This window comes from Xenopus laevis, chromosome 9_10L, assembly GCF_017654675.1.
Source record: "Xenopus laevis strain J_2021 chromosome 9_10L, Xenopus_laevis_v10.1, whole genome shotgun sequence".
Taxonomy (NCBI): domain Eukaryota; kingdom Metazoa; phylum Chordata; class Amphibia; order Anura; family Pipidae; genus Xenopus; species Xenopus laevis.
The window spans coordinates 2,763,227-2,781,768 of NC_054387.1; the positions used below are offsets into that span (position 1 = coordinate 2,763,227).

General features: G+C 44.3%; 1 protein-coding gene across 1 annotated transcript in view; it reads right to left on the minus strand.

Annotated features, from left to right (window-relative positions):
- The window catches only part of gpr179.L (G protein-coupled receptor 179 L homeolog), a 14,475-nt gene extending 2,870 nt beyond the window's left edge, over nucleotides 1–11,605 (minus strand). Inside the window, exons 1-10 of the mRNA XM_041577487.1 lie at nucleotides 10,251–11,605; nucleotides 6,004–6,112; nucleotides 3,729–3,813; nucleotides 3,288–3,472; nucleotides 3,088–3,156; nucleotides 2,731–2,840; nucleotides 2,361–2,599; nucleotides 1,952–2,090; nucleotides 1,749–1,854; nucleotides 1,519–1,665 (exon numbers count right to left, since the gene is read on the minus strand). Of these exons, the coding sequence (XP_041433421.1) occupies nucleotides 1,519–1,665; nucleotides 1,749–1,854; nucleotides 1,952–2,090; nucleotides 2,361–2,599; nucleotides 2,731–2,840; nucleotides 3,088–3,156; nucleotides 3,288–3,472; nucleotides 3,729–3,813; nucleotides 6,004–6,112; nucleotides 10,251–11,233 (2,172 nt within the window). The 5' untranslated portion in view covers nucleotides 11,234–11,605. The remainder of the gene's footprint in view (nucleotides 1–1,518; nucleotides 1,666–1,748; nucleotides 1,855–1,951; nucleotides 2,091–2,360; nucleotides 2,600–2,730; nucleotides 2,841–3,087; nucleotides 3,157–3,287; nucleotides 3,473–3,728; nucleotides 3,814–6,003; nucleotides 6,113–10,250) is intronic.
- Between the last annotated feature and the right edge of the window lie 6,937 nt (nucleotides 11,606–18,542).

The following is an 18,542-nucleotide window of genomic DNA, read 5'->3' on the forward strand; positions in this document are numbered from 1 at the left end:
CTCATTTTAAATATGCTTTAATATAAATCTTATAAAGCATGCCCCTTCTTAATATCCTGTAAGCCAAGGTTGTTGAGTATTTGGACCGTGGGCCTGCAATTATTTTATGGCCCAATGTATAATGTTGGACTAGGCTTCTTAGGGCTCACCAAAGAACCTGACAGTGAGGGCTTACTCTTGCAGCAATTACATAGGGACTATAGTGCTACATCTAAAAGATTTCATATAGGCCTGTGGAGGAAATAAGAATTGGGCTGATTGGCTGGGGCCCAATGGCAGATGACAGATTCGGGTTAGACTTTTCAGTACATATAGACAATTTTGCTTAAACAGGTAAAAAGGATTTAACAGGTGATCTTTTTTTTTTTTACATACCAGTGACGTTCTGCAAGTTGCATAAAAATCAAAGGCACATCATCAGATATTTTTGTGCTTAAATTTTTAGGTACTCATTTAAAATAACCACTAGTATAGCACCAGTATTGTCTAAACTATAATAATACACGTCACCCTAACATAAACTAGAAGCCGGACGTTACCAAGGAGCTAGAATGATATCGTTCTGAGGACTGTGCTTAAAATATAGTGGTGTCCCCTTGTAAACCCATTCCAATCTGCTATAGGGGAACCTCTCCTCTTCTTAATATTTCTGCAACCTCCTCAGTTTCCTTTATCTTCCCTCTCTAGGAGCTGCTGATTAGATACTGAAGAATGAGAAGGCCGCAGTTAGGGTTGCCATCTGGCTGGTATTTTACCGGCCTGGCTGGTAAAAAGGTTGCTTCATGCCTATCTTATTTATAGGAAAAAAACATAAAAGTATAGGCAGGGCGGTATTTTTCCCCAGAAAAGGTGGCAACCCTAGCTGCAGTAGGAGAGGCCCCCTTATAAAAAATGTAGTCTTAGCAATTGACTAGAGTATAATCCGTTAGGTGTGGGATCATTTAATTTAAATTAACTTTGGAAGGCCAAGTTGGTTAGATGCAGGAAACCATCTCTATAACTCAACTTATCTATCCTTTATCTGTGCCACAGCTTGGGTTGCCAAGCCGGTAAGGTGGCAAACCTAGCCACAGCAGAGGTAGTCTATTGCTACTACCTTTTGACTAGTTCAGATGCAGGTTTATTCAACCTTACAGGTCTTCAAAGTATATGCAGTATTACAACATGCTTTATCCTGGAGGACTAAAATAACTGCTGCAGAATGGATCTAAGCTTGGACCACCTCTGTGTTCCACGATACATTTATTCAGTTCACTATATTGGGGATAAATATGAAAATAACACACCCCTAGCTCTGGGTGGTTTCAGGATTCCTGAGATCTCACAGCTGAAAAAGTGGGCCTTCCAAGGAAGCGAAGAACCCCAAACAAGTGGCTAGAACATCAGGATTACCTTGTAGGCATGGAGGGCCTAGCTAGGACTCCCAGTGAGCCAAAGAAGGCAAGTTTGGTAAGGTTAATATATTGCAGTATCTATGAAATGCAATCCCTACAGCTAACATGGTTTGTATGTTCTCACCCGGATGTCATCGGGGTCCAGGCTGTGCTCGCTCCATGCTGATGTGATACTGCTGTTAAGGTTTGACCTGGAACGTCTCAAGTCCAGCTCATCCTCATAGACTTCAGCTGCTATCTCTTCCCGTGGTGGAACCCCTGCATGTAGAAACTAACATATTTGCTTTCAGTATGTCCTGCATAAACAACACATCTCCATCAACACAGAGTGGTGGCAACCCAATGGACACTTACCTTCGGCACAAGCAACAGCGTGAGTGTCATAGTCACCGTTCCGTGTGTATGGATGAAGAACAGCAGCAACGTCCAGTCAGGGTGAAGCGATGGAACGATAAGAAATCTAGAGATGAGGAGTCAAAGGATCAATAACCTTCACAGAGAAGCCCTATGTACTATGGACTATTTTGTGCCCTCTGTGGCGGTTTTTTTGGACTCACCGAAGCACATGGAATGCAGCGGAAACAATCATCTCGTTGTGTATTGCAATTCCCATATAACGGGGCTCATGAAATGCAGAAGGAATTGATCTGGCTCTATAACACAGGAAGCTTCCCCAGCAAAGAAGGAGCACCTCGGCTGAGAGAAGGGGCAATAGGTTAATATATTAAAGATTTGGGGGTCACTAGTCAAGTCTTTTCACCATGATGGAAAAACTTGTACTTGATCAGTGGGCTCTGTTGACCACGGTTGGACCAAGTCGGATCATTGGATATATTATGAAAGTACTAGACATTAAAATAAGATGAATTGGTTTTTGCCTCGGAATGTCTAAGTCTATAGCTTATCAAAAGTTGAGTTTAAGGTGAACTACGGTTTCATCACAGGTCATGAGTATGGATAACCCACCTATAGACATCATGTAATCCCAGCGGTCATGGTCGCAAGTGTAAAAAACGAGGCCCTCTCGTGTTTGCGAGCGAATCACCACCGGAACGCCTCGCTGCAGGTTCTCTAGTGCGCCCAGAGTCCATCCCACCAGGAACCAAATGCAAAACAGCAGGAAGACAATCACCATGCGCAGCAAACGCATGCTCGTCAGGTAGGGGACCCGCTGAGCCGTGCGCGAGAGGAACACTTTCATGACCCTGCAGGGAATGATCATAAATAATGCCCCTTTATCTCAAGCTTAAAGAATAGAACAGTTCTGAGTCCAGCACAACATGAATTGAATTAAAACACACTGACAAGGCTGTTATTGCTTGAAGATGACACTCACCTGTACAGTTTTAAAACAATGGTTCCGTACACAATACAGAATCCCAGCAGGCGGACCCAGCGCAGAGCCACACATCGGAAAACACTGGGCTTAAAGTACAGGATGAACACCTGGAAGAGGTGCAATAGGGCGCTGTTAGGTGCTGCAAAACTTGTCTACCCCAATTTATTTGGGATTTTATGCAACTAAATTAGACCGCTTCGCCAGTGACTGAAATATGCTGGGGTAGAATGAACCTTGTGTCCCAGCCTTTAAAGTATGACGGCCGAAATTGTGCCTCTGGAAATATCTTGTCTGGGTTTGTATGATGAAAGGAGGCATGCACAGAATCACCTGATGGGCTGTGGTCTAACTCACCGGAAAGTAGAGCAGCAGAGACCCAAACAGGATGGTCTCCAGGAGTAAGACTCCAGAGGCACGGATTCTCTGCAGGACAAACCAAAAGTATGTTGTATCCCTTTCTATTAATCGGTTATTCCCATGCATCCTTGTTGCTAGGGACCCTAACAACTAAATAACCGCTCCTATTCCAAAACAGGAGGACTGAATCCACTTACTTTGTTGTCGCGGAAGTTGTAAGACACCAGCATGCTGAGGAACACCGCCAGCATCCCCGTGGCCTGCACTGACAGGACGGTAACCCGGAGGGACCAGTCCTCCTCCACCAGGCAGGGGCTGCCATCCACACACGTTGCACAGCCTTCACTGCATGGCCGACAAGCCACGTTAGAAAGCTCGGAGCCTGCGGGCCGATCATAAGTACCCCTTTATAAATACTACATCTCAATCCTTGCCAATGGGATACAAACACTTCTATACAAACACTTCTATACAAACACTTCTATACAAACACTTCTATACAAATACACACACAATTATATGTCTACTTAAAATATTAGACATAATTATATAAAAATGTACTGACACATTGGTATAACATTCCTAGAGATCTAGGTACATATACACATACATATATCTATATTAACATGTTACGTTACCCTCATGGCGTGTCCTGTAATAGCCAGGCTGGCACACGCATCGGTACCTGCCCAAGATGGAGCCGTCTTTTTCATCCGATATGCACTGGGGGGGGGGACACGCAGCTCAGAACATGTCAATTACATGTCACTGCCAACATAGCACATTTCAGCCACAACATAGACATGTCTGCGCTGCATTCTTATAGGCCTGCCATGTCAACATAGCAGAATCTCGATCAGGGCTGGTCAACTCTAGGCCTCCAGTGGGTCAGGTGTTTGGATTATTTGAGTTTAAGGAGAACAAATATACATATATAATACACAAAAGCCATGAATATCTTGTAAATTATATCCTTATAAACGGAGAGTTCTGATGTCATCAGTTATAAATGGTGAGTTCTGATGTCATTTCTGTCACATGACTCACTGAAATTTGTGTATTATAATAAATAAAGTACCCCCGGTTGTAAAATATGAGGATATTAGAAGTTACCTCGGAGTTCCATGACCTGTATAAAAACACTCGGCCTTCGGCCTCGTACTTTTATATCGTCATGAAACTCCTCGGTGACTTATAATATCCTTATATTTTACAAGAGGGGGTACTTTATTCACTATATAGTTTAGCTATAGGGCCCCTGAACAGGACCTCTCTCCCATTCCCAAACCACAAAAAGTATGGCCTCAGGTTCCTCAAGGTCCCTTACTTAATAAGGAATCAGAATTTTCAATTCTTTTATGCTTACTAATGTACAATTAGCAGGGCCGTTATAAAATATTAAAGGGGTTGTTCACCTTTAAACTAACTTACTATGATGTCGAGAGGGATATTCTGAGACCGTTTGCAATTGGTTTTCATTTTTTATTATTTGTGGTTTTTCAGCTCTTTCACTTTTTATTCAGCAGCTCTCCAGTTTGCAATTCCAGCCATCTGCTTGCTATGAGTCCAAATCCCCCCTAGCAACTATGCATTGATTTGAATAAGAGACTGGAATATGAATAAGAGGGGCCTGAATAGAAAGATGAGGAATTAAGCATTTTTTTTTTTTAAATGGGGTCGGTGACCCCCTTTTGAAAGATGGAAAGAGTCCGAGGAAGAAGTCATATAATTCAAAAACAATAAAAAAAAATTAAGTCCAATGGAAAGGTTGCTTAGAATGTATTAAAATTGAATAGTGAGCCACTCCTTTAAACTAGAGGCTATAGCTGCTATACAGCTCGAATCCCGTGAATAAAGGTCCTTATGCAACTAGAAAGATTGTCTATATCTCTAAAAATAATATATATGACATTTTTTAACACTAAACTTATGTAATGTTTCCATAGGGGCGATTGTCCTATTAATTTAAGGCCCAAGAAATGGAAGAGGCCGCTCCAGATTCAATCTCCCCCCCCAATGGCTGCCCTAAATAGATTTCCACCGGCCAAATCCTTATGCATTGCAGTCATGCCTAGTCTTTAGACTGAAAGCACGTCCACAATTAAAACTGTTGGAAAAACAGATTGTCTGCCCCTATGCTAATGGCACACGGGCAGTTTTTGCCCTGCTCTTTGTACATCAGTCAGGGTAGTTTCCATTAAATACATGACAAGAGGTGACAGTTAGACAGAGGTGACAGATAGGGGCCGTGTGTGCCAATAGCAGTTACTATAGTAAACCGTACACATGAGCGACGTTTCTCTTTTTGTCTACTGCGACTTTGACTCAGGACGAGGTTGTTAAACAGTAAGGGCTCTTACTCATGAGCGTTTTTACCTGCGCTCCCCTGCGTTCTGTTTTTCGGCGTTCAGCCGCAGGGGAGCGCAGGAATAGACGCATTTCATTTTTTCAAATGGGGCTGTACTCACACAGGCGCATGTAGGCGCCGAACGCAGGAAAAATGCAGCATGTTGCGTCTCAACCTGCGTTCGGCGCCTACATGCGCCTGTGTGAGTTCAGCCCCATTTGAAAAAATGAAATGCGTCTATTCCTGCGCTCCCCTGCGGCTGAACGCCGAAAAACGGAACGCAGGGGAGCTCAGGTAAAAACGCTCATGAGTAAGAGCCCTACAAGCCAAACATCATATGGGAGCCCATTACACACATGGAGCAGAGTTTTGGGGACACATAATATTTCCTTTCAGTACGGCAGGTATTTAGACTCACCTATTCAGTGTATGCATCTAAAAGAACTAACTGCATAGATGCTAAGCCCCCGTGACAATAGATTATTGCCTGTATATTGCTCTGTGATGTTTAAATTTAGAGGGTGGGGAGACTACATACCCCTATCCCTTTTGGGGTCCCTCTGTACCTGGGTACTGTTCTCATCACAGTTGTGGCTGTTTCCAAACCAAGCGGACCCTTTGGCACATTGATCTATCCCCAAATTCAGCAGCTGCACATCCACGCGTAAGGTCCCCCTGGGATACAGAAAGTGATAACAGACATGTATAACAGAATCATATCACAGACGGACATGCAAGTCTTTAGATATGTGGCATAATGGGTGATATTTACTTGGTCTCTGGCAAACATCAGGGGGGGGGGATTGATTTAGGATGCCTGCCTGCTTCATTATGGGACTAAATCCTGTATTGCTTAGCAGCTACTTGCCTTGATTGCTCCTTTCACAGAATCCTGTGCACTGCTAACATTTAACATCAATCTATCAATAATCGGGATTATATGGAGGGAATGATCAAGGCAAGCAGCTTTTATTCAGTACTGGTGAGAGTAGATTCAGTCCTCTGATGAAGATTATCATTTTACAGTAGCTTCCACTATTGCTAAGCAGCTACTTACTTGCCTTGATTGTTTCTTTCACAGAATCCTGTGCACTGCTAACATTAAACAACCGTCTACCAATAATCAGCATCAGGATAATATGGAGGGACCAAATAAGGCAAGCAGTTTATATTCTATTTTATTCTATTATTACTAGCTAAGGGCATTTGGGGAGGGGGCAATGCTTTTAAAAGCTTTACTGGATGCAGACCAGATAGGTAAACTGCCTATGATTGTGATTATTAACAGGGTCATAAAAAGCAGCGAATATGATTGTAATTAAATCTTTTACTGAGGTAATGTTGACATGGCTTACAAAGAACGGTATACTGCAATGTGTTGATAGAGTGTTGATAGAGTGTTGATAGAGTGGATAGGTTCTGCAAGGAAAGAAAGGCTGGAAGTAGGGGGTTTGGGAAGGGTGTCATAAGGAAGATAGACATGTCTGCAAAGGAATAAATGTAAGAAATTCTGATACATAATCAAGCTATGTGGATGCAGGACTGAAAAATATGCCTTAGATCGCAAAGCCTTAAAAGTTTAGATTAATTGGATTGGCCTCATTTTTTCTATAGGTTGTTCTCAGCGGGTCCCTGAGGTTGTAACCGCAGCCAACAACACAGAGGCACTGAGTATACACAACTCCCAGGGCACCAAGAAGGGAAAGACAAGAATAATAAGAAGGGAAACCTTAGTGGAAAGGCCTCTTAGTGTCACAAGGCTGCTCGGCCCCCCGAGACTCATCAGATCATAATATAATCAGCATAATGGCTTGTATTGACCTCCAACAGAACGTGCAGAGCAGCATTCTGGAGGGTCATTTTTTGGTACCACAAACAGCAGTGAAGAGCTAAAACACAACTTGTAGTAGTATGGAAAGAGTAAAAGGTGACATGCAGCGGAGAATAGAATAGAAGTAACCAAGGGTCCCTTTGTGATTCCCAAAACAACCGTCTGTGGACAAAGTGCTCGGTAAGTGTGTTTCCCAGAAAGCATAATACTTATGAATGTGTCCTAGACATAAAGATGCATATGGGATAAATTGTGCAAACCATTCTCTGTTTATAAAACAACATCTTGTACTTCAAGGCAATGCAGTCAAAACAGTTGCACTGACTTTTAATATGATTTAATATCTAGCCGCGGTACGTCTAAAGCAACTGGACTTGATGAGAACAGATCCCATACCTGTAACCTGCAACATATACTGTATATAAAGACGTATGTGAAGGTGAGATATGAAAGTAGGAAAAAGATACAAAGGTGTTTTGGCTGAGTGTGGGAACTGGAATCAGTGAAGGAAGCCAGTAGCTGCTGTACTAATGTTTATAGACAGTAACTGGTGTTTGCAGAATATAAATATATAGCACGGTATATAAGATCCTAATGCTTGTGGGCAGTATAAGTAGGTGGTGATAGGTGGGTTGAGGACATTAAAGGTACTGAAGGGTCATGGCAGGATAAAGAGCTCATTTATTGGGGGCAGGGCAGCCATCAGGGGGGGACAGGGGGGAGAGTTGTAGGGGGCCCCGAGGGTAAGGGGGGCCGCGGCCACACCACACTTACTTGATTATCCGGGCCCCCCATCTTTCTGAGAGCTGCTGACTTCAGGAAGGCATGGACGTTTAAGGGGCCCTGGCCACCAATTTTCTTATAATGTGTGGAGGGGGGCCCTGGCCACCAATTTTTTTTCTCATGTGGGGTCCTAGCTACCAATATTTTTTTGGTTTTTTTACTGTGTGGCGGGGAGGGCCCTGGCCACAAATGTTTTTTATGGTGGGCCCTGACCACCAATATCTTTTTATTTTTTATTAACATGTGGGAACCCTAGCCACCAATATTTTTTTGGTTTTTTTACTGTGTGGCGGGGAGGGCGGACTCTAGGCAGGGCTTGCGGTGGGAGCAGCCCAGGGGGCCCAGGAAATTTTGTCGTATGGGGCCCTGCAATTTCTGATGGCGGTCCTGATTGGGGGGCAGTGACAGACAATGGCTATGGATATCAGTATTAGGGTACTGATAGAAGAAGGTATAAAAGGATATAAATGTAGAAAGTTACAGAGAAGGGCTTTATACAATAGGGGCTTATAAGAAAGAACTGATAAGTGAAGAAAAGGCAGAGAAGAAGAAGGAAAGGCAGAGCAGAAGAAGAAAAGGCAGAGAAAGAGAAGAAGGAAGGCAGAAAAGAAGAAGAATGAAAGGCAGAGAAGAAGAATGAAGGGCAAAGAAAGAGAAGAAGGAAGGCAGAAAAGAAGAAAGGCAGAGAAGAAAAAGGAAAGGCAGAGCAGAAGAAGAAAAGGCAGAGAAGAAGAATGAAGGGCAGAGAAAGAGAAGAAGGAAGGCAGAAAAGAAGAAAGGCAGAGAAGAAGAAGGAAAGGCAGAGCAGAAGAAGAAAAGGCAGAGAAGAAGAATGAAGGGCAGAGAAAGAGAAGAAGGAAGGCAGAAAAGAAGAAGAATGAAAGGCAGAGAAGAAGAATGAAGGGCAAAGAAAGAGAAGAAGGAAGGCAGAAAAGAAGAAGAATGAAAGGCAGAGAAGAAGAATGAAGGGCAGAGAAAGAGAAGAAGGAAGGCAGAAAAGAAGAAGAATGAAAGGCAGAGAAGAAGAATGAAGGGCAAAGAAAGAGAAGAAGGAAGGCAGAAAAGAAGAAAGGCAGAGAAGAAAAAGGAAAGGCAGAGCAGAAGAAGAAAAGGCAGAGAAGAAGAATGAAGGGCAGAGAAAGAGAAGAAGGAAGGCAGAAAAGAAGAAGAATGAAAGGCAGAGAAGAAGAATGAAGGGCAAAGAAAGAGAAGAAGGAAGGCAGAAAAGAAGAAGAATGAAAGGCAGAGAAGAAGAATGAAGGGCAGAGAAAGAGAAGAAGGAAGGCAGAAAAGAAGAAGAATGAAAGGCAGAGAAGAAGAATGAAGGGCAAAGAAAGAGAAGAAGGAAGGCAGAAAAGAAGAAAGGCAGAGAAGAAAAAGGAAAGGCAGAGAAGAAGAAGAAAAGACAAAGAAGAAGAAGGCAGAGAAGAAGAAGGAAAAGCATGGAGAATGGGAGAAGACAAGGTTAGGGAGTATACTATAAAGGACTTGGAGAGTTATTGATTAGTAAAGGTGGGACAAATATAAGAGCCTTATGGTCAGCTATAGTAAATGAAGGAATGGAGAGTAAGGCAGCAGTACCAGTGCAGACAGGAGCTGGCATCCCAGGACCATCTGCTCACATAGTGCCGTTCTGGAGGGATTTTCGGCTTAACAGTTGCTCAGTTTGAGGGCGGATGTGACTGATACAGACATGAGTTTGTGTGACACTAATCTGAGGGGGAGGATAGAGAGAGGGCAGGTGAGATTGAGGAAGGTGAAAGGGTATGCTACCAGTGGGGGTGTCTGTTTGTATAGAGTATATATCCTTATCCTAGTAAATGCAAACAGGGGGCAGTCTATGAGCTGGTATATTTGTATAATCACTGGATGAGTGATTCTTAGATTACAAATATTTTAATGGATGGATTGACCCAGATAATGTCATTCTCTGCAGATTAAAAATCACACAGTATCAGTGGCAGAGCCATTGCAATGGTATTCAAGGAGGCAAATAGCTCACAAATGTCCTGTCTCTGCATGCTAATATTGTTTTTTATTATACAGTGCTTGCTGCGGGTCACATTTGCCATAAAACATAGAGATTTGAATTGTACACTAGCTTTATTACAGCCCCCCCTCCCCTCTGTTCCCTTCCATGCCACTTGTTGCCCACAGAGTTACACCCCCACCAATACAGATGGCAGTTAGCTCACTTACTTAAACTCCGGACTTAGATCAGGCTTCAACCCATAGAAAGCTGTGGAGAGGGAGATCATCCATCCTTGCAAAAAATGTCCCCCCTCGCATTCCAGGAAAGGTTTGGTCCACCGCACATGGCTGAGGTCTACAATGTAGCTGTCCCCTCTGCTCCATTTTGGTGTGTCGAGGCTTCTGAGGTCATTCAAGAGAATTGCCTTAGTCAAGGAGTGACCGGCATGGGAATTGTCCCACGACCCCCAGTTCCCTTTGTGCCTTCCATGGTAGAAATCAGAAGAAAGATCCTGTAGAAAAATCTCATGACCTTTCTTTGTGGCTTGGAGAAGCAGCAGGGGCTTGGAGGACATAGGGTGTGCAGAGAGGGAAAGCAGGGCTCGTCGAATGTGTGGGTGTCCACCTGCCAGGCTCCTTACCAAAGCATGGTACCACTCCATGTCCTCTTTTATGCTTGACTCACGCATGTCACTGGCCTGGAAAATCATATTGAGGAAGTTTGTGGCATGGAGCAAAGAATCTCGTGGTCCCCTAAGGTGGAAAAGAACTGTCTCTGGTGGGAGTCCCTGCAGGTCAGTGAGCTCAAAACTTTTCGAACAATTGGCTTCTGAAAGCAAAAGGTGGTCCCCTGAGTGTAGAAAGTTTAGAGCTGCTTTGCTGCCTTCCTCATCGACTTGGTCTAAATCAGGGGAAGGGGACAGAGTGGTCATTGGCAAGGTGGAAGAGGTAGAAGGGGAAAATGGAAGAGATGAATGAAGTGATGATGTGGATTCTGGAGATGGCGGAGAAGAGTCTGCTGGGGCAGAGAGTGCTAAGGAGGAAACAGAGGAAGGAAACAAGGTGTTGGGCGAGCCATTTGAAGTTGTGGATGGTGGAGTGGGTGTTGGTGCTGCAATCCACTCCTTAGCATTGGTTGTCCATGGGGAGCTCTCGTTGGCATAGACAATCTGCTGGGCATACCAGAGAAGTATCCACCATAGCATTGCCATGTCTTCTTCTGGGTGAGATTACACAAGGGATATCCTCCCTGTGAGATATAGGATTAGACTTGGGTCCAGCAATGATGAAAATGATCCAACCATTTCACAGATGGGCCAGCTGCCAGTGAAGGTATGGATAATCTGCATCAGAGGAACCCATCCTCTCCATCCCACCCTGCTACCATCTCCCATGTGCTCTCAAAATAAATATACTGCACACAAATGCTCTTTTTGCACTATAATCCTCTCTTTATCTTCTTTCCAGTTCTCCCTTCCCAGCCCTATCTGCCTCTTTTACTGCCCCCGAATCCCTCCTTTTTTCCCTTTTTGATCTGTAAATATGTGCATCACTTAGTTCCCCAGTCTATCCCTGCCCCGTGCCCAATCCCTGCCCTCTCCAACAGACCCAGGTATGCAAGATCAGAAGGGAGATTCATGGAAAGGTTCCAGGATAAGGGAGGAGAGACTGGAAACAAGGGAGAAGCTAAGAGATGCGGAGGGGGAGATTGGCAGCTGACAGTTGGTAGGCTCAGAGCAGAGAAAGATAGAATATGTTATGAAATATGGGCATAGGTGTTGCCCTCTGGAAGTGAGTGTGGGGGGCGATGGCCCCTATGGGGAGTCACTGGGAAGTGCAAGTTGTTGGACAAAGTAGAAGCTCAGCGTTGGCAGTCAGTGCTGACAGTGCAAGATGAGCAGATGTGCACAGTAAGGAGAATAAGCATGGCACGGGAAGCAGATATCCTACCCAGGCTGTGAGGGCTTCTCTTTATGTGTGCGTATGTGTGAGAGTGGGTGCTAGTTCTAATGGAAGAAGTGCTAGGGAAATGCTCAGTCAGAGGTTGGTATGGCTTTTCCTGGGTGGGATGAAGGCGGCAGTGAGAGGTGACAGTGAGTGTAGAGGTGGAGATAGCAGGCAATGATGCTCAGCGAGGGTGCCGGAGATGGGGAGATGTGCTGTGCTGGATGCAAGCCCTGTGGTGTGAAAAGGGAATATGGGCTTGTGTTTTTTTTCCCTTGTAGAAGAGATGCAGCCTGTGTCGTCACACCCTGGATGGAGCTCCATGGCAACTGAGACTGGCAACCAAACCCTGCCCCCTCTCTCATCAGCATCAATCTGTGTGCCATGCAAACTGGTGACATTCATACACACACACACACATATATATATACAGTATATAGATAAGCAGCATTCCCATAATAATAAGTGCTCGGTGTGTCTAGGTCATTAGATAAGTAGTAACAGCTGCTACACCCAATATCACTCACGAATCTAGGGCACCCAGGCACATTTGTGCAACCAGAAAAAAAAAAACAATAAAAAAACAAAATATTTATATATATATATATATATATATATATATATATATATATATATATATATATATATATATATATATAAAGCCATTGGTTGCCGGCACTCACCTCCACCATACGATCATTTCGCCGGGTGCTAACCCAATTCAATATAAGTCCAAAAATAAAAGGAAGCCCTCACGGCATAAAGGTTGTAAGAAGTCCTTTATTGAATCATATAAACACCTACGCCTTTTCCGGTACCTATATATATATATCTATATATATATATAAAGTTGTGCATAGGCATATTTTGAGTGTCAGTCACCATTTGGTTGCCATGGTCAGTGACAACATTTTCAGCTGACTGTAAATGAGTAGAATCAGAATTCCAAATCCATACAAAATAAACAACTAAAACTTTGGCTACTGGCCCCCTTAAACCATGGGCTACAGATATAGGAAACGGGTGTAACTAGAGAGGAAACAGACCCTGCGGCTGCAGGGGGGGAAGTAAAGGGACCCCATGAGGCCCTAATTCATATACAATTTCAATAAATATTTGTATAAAAAAGGTCAACCTCTAGACATTTAGGGGGCCTGGAAATGTATTTGCTTGGGGGGCAGTAATATCTAATTACGCCACTGATAGAAATAATGTCAGCGGATCGGTAATTTCTGGCGTCAAAAGAAATGAACTTTACTTCCCTGTCTCAGGTAAATCGCAAAAGTGTGTGTGTTTGTGGGAAAACCCTGCTGTGAATAAAACACTAGAGTTGACCTGCTTGAAGTTACACTGCCACTATCTCTGCCTTTGAAAATCAAATCATTTTGCAATTTTAGTGATTCCCCAGAGAATACATTACCCCCATAAATGCACACAAACACAATCTTATTTCTATAATGATAACTTCAATGATCGAAAGAAGAAACCACAGATGTCCAACATGATACGCCCAAGCTTTTCATGGGCTACAAATCATCAGCATAAACCTCGTTCATCTCATCTCAATTTGAGATTTACGTTTAATGCACCTCAGTTATGGGAGAGTTACACGTACCAAAGACCTGACCCACTTAGAAGTTCTGATTCAAGAGGAGGATGTAATGCCATCAAGACAATTACAGAATTTCCTCGATGGAGGCTTGAAAGGAACAGAGTAATGATAGATAACCTGATCCGCAGATATTATGGCAAGGGTCACAGTCAAATTGAATAAACAAAAGGAAATGATTGTAGGATAATCCGACCGTTTGAATAAGCGACAGTGGCACTCGGCAGGGGGGATAACGTGGACATTCTGATAAAGAGGGTATAGCTGATAAGCTCTGGCTCTGAGTGAAACGGGCAAATGGTTACAGTGATATTGATCCAGTGGTAGGCTGTAGATACAGGGGGCGGCTGAACAGCAATAACCCCAATGTTGGTGTCACTTCTAATTAATGTTTGTGTGAGTGGAGAGAGCAGAGGAACAGATGGTGGAGAAAGCCTGGGGAACCAGGGATGTGCCACAGATGTGTCCAGGGAGTGGCTCTCTTTCTCTTTATATTGTCTCCCCCCATCCCTCAACACACCTAATTATTGCCTTTTATTTCTCTTTTATCAGCCGTGAAGAAGCCAAGTCTTACCACTAGTCTTGCACCAGCTCCATTGATGGATGGCTGCCGGGAAAGCGAGTTCTATTTAGCTCAGTGTTGTCTGAGAATAGGGGTCCCCAACCTTTTATACCCATGAGCAACGTTCAAATGTAAAAAGAAAAAGCAACACAAGCATGAAGAAAGTCCCAGTGGTGCCAAATAAGGGTTGTCATCGGCTGTTTATGGACTGGCAGGCGACATGAGACTCTGTTTGGCAGTGCACCTGGTTTTTATACAACCAAAACTTGCCTCCAAGCCTGGAATTCAAAAATAAACACCTGCTTTGAGGCCACTGGGAGCAACATCCAAGGAGTAAGTTGGCAACATGGTGTACGTGAGCCATTGGTTGGGGATCACTGTCCTAGGGAATACCAATTAGGGCAGTTCAGGATACAGCTCTCCATTCATTGTTTACATGGATTTTTCTGAAAGTGCCCCAAGGGCCCATGGACAGGCAGATGCACATAGAGTCTTCTGGAGTCTTCTCCATTAGTCATAGAAATCTAGTAGTCATCCTCAAAAAGAATGAAGAGAGGGTCACATGAAAGATTCTCCTCAAGGAGGGCTCAAAGCCATGGATGGCAGGGTCCATTTTGGGGGTGTTGTCAGAATACTAGTGACGGCTGACTGTATGACAATAATTCATGAACTGAAAAGAGATGATGGAAATCCTAAAAGCCAACTATCCTTTGTTCAGTGTAGGGAGGATCAGGAAGGTCATGATGCTTTTAAAATAATTATTAAAACTCATCGAGGTCAACAAGAAATTGGGAAGGCCAGTGTAGCATGACAATATCTGAATATATATCACAGCTCATCCTATTAGTGTAGCAGACTCATGTTGGAGGCCAGAAGATCCCTGTTGGAGGCCAGAAGATCTCTGTTGGAGGCCAGATCCCTGTTGGAAGCCAGATCTACAGAAGCCTGAAGTATTATCAGATTGCTGACCCAGGGTCAAATGATTGGATCAGCCCCGTTAGGCCAAGCATGTGGGCAAAGATCCTCGCTAAACATAATCCAGCAACATTGCTGTAGATTCACACACACTAATCCCTACACGCAAACACGCTTCCCTACAGATTCACACGTACACACACACACAGTGCTGCACATTCATGTCGATTTATTATGCCAGTCCTGCAGATGAACACACTGGCATCCCACACACATCTGCTTTACAAATCCATAAAGGCTTCATGCCTGGAACTGAACTAATAAGTAGCACTGTGTGGCCCTGCATTTCATTGGGGGGTTGCTGGGGGGCCAGACGAGCTGGATTTTCCTCTAATACAGGTATGTGAATGAAATTCAACAGCAAATCTTTAATAAGTCGCTCGGGGTCGGACTGGGCTGGCAGGATATTGGGAAAAAACCGACCCAAATCTGCTTCCCATCCTGGGTGCTGCATCCTTACACCCACCCCAGACCCGGGGGGGGGGTTTGCAGGCCTGAAGTTGCCTACAAATACCCTTATTGGTCTTAATTAATTCAAGCCTAGTCTGAGGCATTTCCCTTAGACTTATAAACAAAGTGCAACACTAGATGGTGCTGTTGCATTGATTTCTATGAGAAGGAACGCAGGCAAGGGTCGCCGTATTGCAAGTGCCACTGATACTAATCCAAGGTCACTTTCATTAACCTGCCCTCTATAGTCTGGTTTCTCTTTCCCGCATCCTCATACATGCAGACTTGTCTTCTGACACAACGGCCAAACAAGAGAAGCATCACAAAATAGATAGAAGGGGCGGGTCATGCAGACCAGGAGATCAATATCAGGTCAGTAAATCTATAACGGGAACATGGGCGGAAGCGCAGTTAATGAATTGCATTCTGAAGGATTTTATCTCCTTGCAGCCAACGCAGCAGGGGTGCAAATGTAAAGTGAATTAAAAAAGGGGTTGTAGGGAGAGAGAGGGAGTAGAAGAAAAGGGAGCACAGAGGGGGGCAGAGTGAGGTTTTTTTCATATGCAGTGATGCATTTTTAATCACCACAGTTGTGAGTGAGGTTGCCATCTGTCTGGTATTTCACCAGTGTAGCCAGTAAAACCAGACAGGTCCAATCCCCCTGTATTTATGGGTCTGAAGTCAGGGAAAGAATTACAGCAACCTCTGTTGATTCTGCAGGTCTATCAGCCCTCAATGCTTCCTAAGTGCTGGAAGTTCCGCGAGAATTCGCATTCTGGTGCTGAAACCCGGGCCGCCACAATACATCCAGGTGCAGACACATCAAACAGTAGAGAAGCAGATTATACATCTGGCACTTGCCTTAAAGGAGAAGAAAAGTAATTTTCCACTCCGGACCAGTGCCCCTATCAGGAGAAAACTGCACCAGCGCGGTGAGCACCATGGAGCGATCCTGCTTCTTCATTCCTTAAATTTCCCGGGGCAGACGCATGCGCAGTAGAGTGAAATATCGGCTTTTCCGTTAAATTCGGATTTTCACTCTACTGCACATGAGCAGCCGCCAGAAAAAGCAGAAGATGATTGCTCCTTGGTGCTCTCTGGAACAACTCCGGGTCGGTGCAGTTTTCTGCTGTCAGGAGCACCGGCCTTGGGTTTCAGGTAGGTCAATACAATCCCTTGGCACCCACAAGTGGAAAACACCTTCCCTCCTCATTTAAGTGCGATGGGACCCCAGGCAGTGACAGTCTGGGGAGCTCTATATATTGCTGTGGGACCTCATTGGTCCAGACCTGCTGTAACTGTATGAGGAGATAGTGGTGGAGAGTAGAATGCCCCAGGAGACGGGGAGAGATGTGACCTTAAAAGTTGGTGGCCCATCTCTCTCCTGAATGTGGACATAAAGATCCTCATGAAGATACTAGCCAACAGGCTGAAGGTCGTTGTCATGCAGATCATCCACCCAAACCAGACTTGTGGCATTCCAGGTTGCAGAATCGCACATAGGCTTGCACTCATTAGAGAGATTGCCGTGTACTCTTGGCCCTTGTCAGTCATGAGCAGGAAAACGTCCGTGTCTTTATAAACAAGCTCCTGCTTAGGTTTACGATGGCAGAAGTGTTTCGTTTTTGTGTTAGCCTTTTGTAGTAAGGTGTTGCTGAATGGCTGGAAAACTGACCCATTTCAAGTTCTATCTGGGGTCAGACAAGGCTGCCCTCTTTCACCTCTGCTTTTTGTTTGTTGTTTTTGCCACGTGCATCAGTCGGCACCCAAAGATCAGGGGATCACTGCGCCAGGACCAGCCAGATCTCAGATCGCGTGCTCACTGTACATGGGTGATGTGACCTTCTTCTCTGCAAATCGGCAGTCGTGAGAGCGTGCCTCCAGACCTGCAAGGAAGAGCTTTTGGGGCTAAAGTCAACTGTGGGAAGTCAGAGAACTGGCTCTTCGGAGAGTGGAACCCAACTTCAGATACAGTCCCCTTCATCAAAATCCTTGGAGTTTGGTTGGGTGGTGATGATGCTGCCCCGAAGTGCTGGTGTCCAAGATGCACCTGAATCACTTCAGATTGGGCTCAACATCTCTGTAATATAACAACCAAGGCCTAGGCTATCACAAATTTACCAGCAATGCAATTGGCCGTGCAGCCCATTATAGCACCACAAATAACCCCTTTATCATTAGATAATGGCACCCCTATTCATGGCTGGAGGACACACGAGTCTGCTACACTTGAGCTGTAATATAATATCCAGCTATTGTCACGCTACACTGGGCTTCCCAATTATAACTGATTGTGTAGCAATGACATGTTATATAACCACAATCCAATGTTTGTTTATCAAATGGAGCTTTCCAACTAGCTGTTTACTAATGTAATTCCGTGATTCATCATAATGCCTCAAAGGCAGATATAGATCTTCCATAGAGATTTAATCTGTGTGCTTTCCATAGAGCCCATGCTCCACTCAGTATGAATGCAGAGGGACTTCAAATCCCACAATCCATCATTTCACAATGGAATAAGGTGAAGGAGGGTTTGAATTATACGGTCAACCTAAGGTGGGTGGTAGGGTTTTCATAAGGACTCTACAGTCAATGACAGGATGATCAGCCAATCACTGTTCCACTAAATGTCACCTGCCCTCAATGCCACCGACCACTGCCTGGACTTTCCTAGTCTTAAAGTGGGTGAGCAACTGGTCCCAACAAGAACACAGACAACATATCACGGTTTCCTTTCAATTGCTCAAATCAGGCATGTCTTTGTAAAAAAAAACAAAACATTTTTGGGAACACAACCAAAGGCTTTCATGTCAAAAATGGGAGTAATGGCTGCATACCTCCCAACTGTCCTGTTTTGAGCTTTTGACAGCTCAGCCCGCAGTCCCGGCTTGTTGCTGAAATGTCCCGACTTTCTCTTTGAACGGCCAGATAAACGTTTCTAACTTAATTGGCTTTTGGCAGAGAGCCCAGAATATGC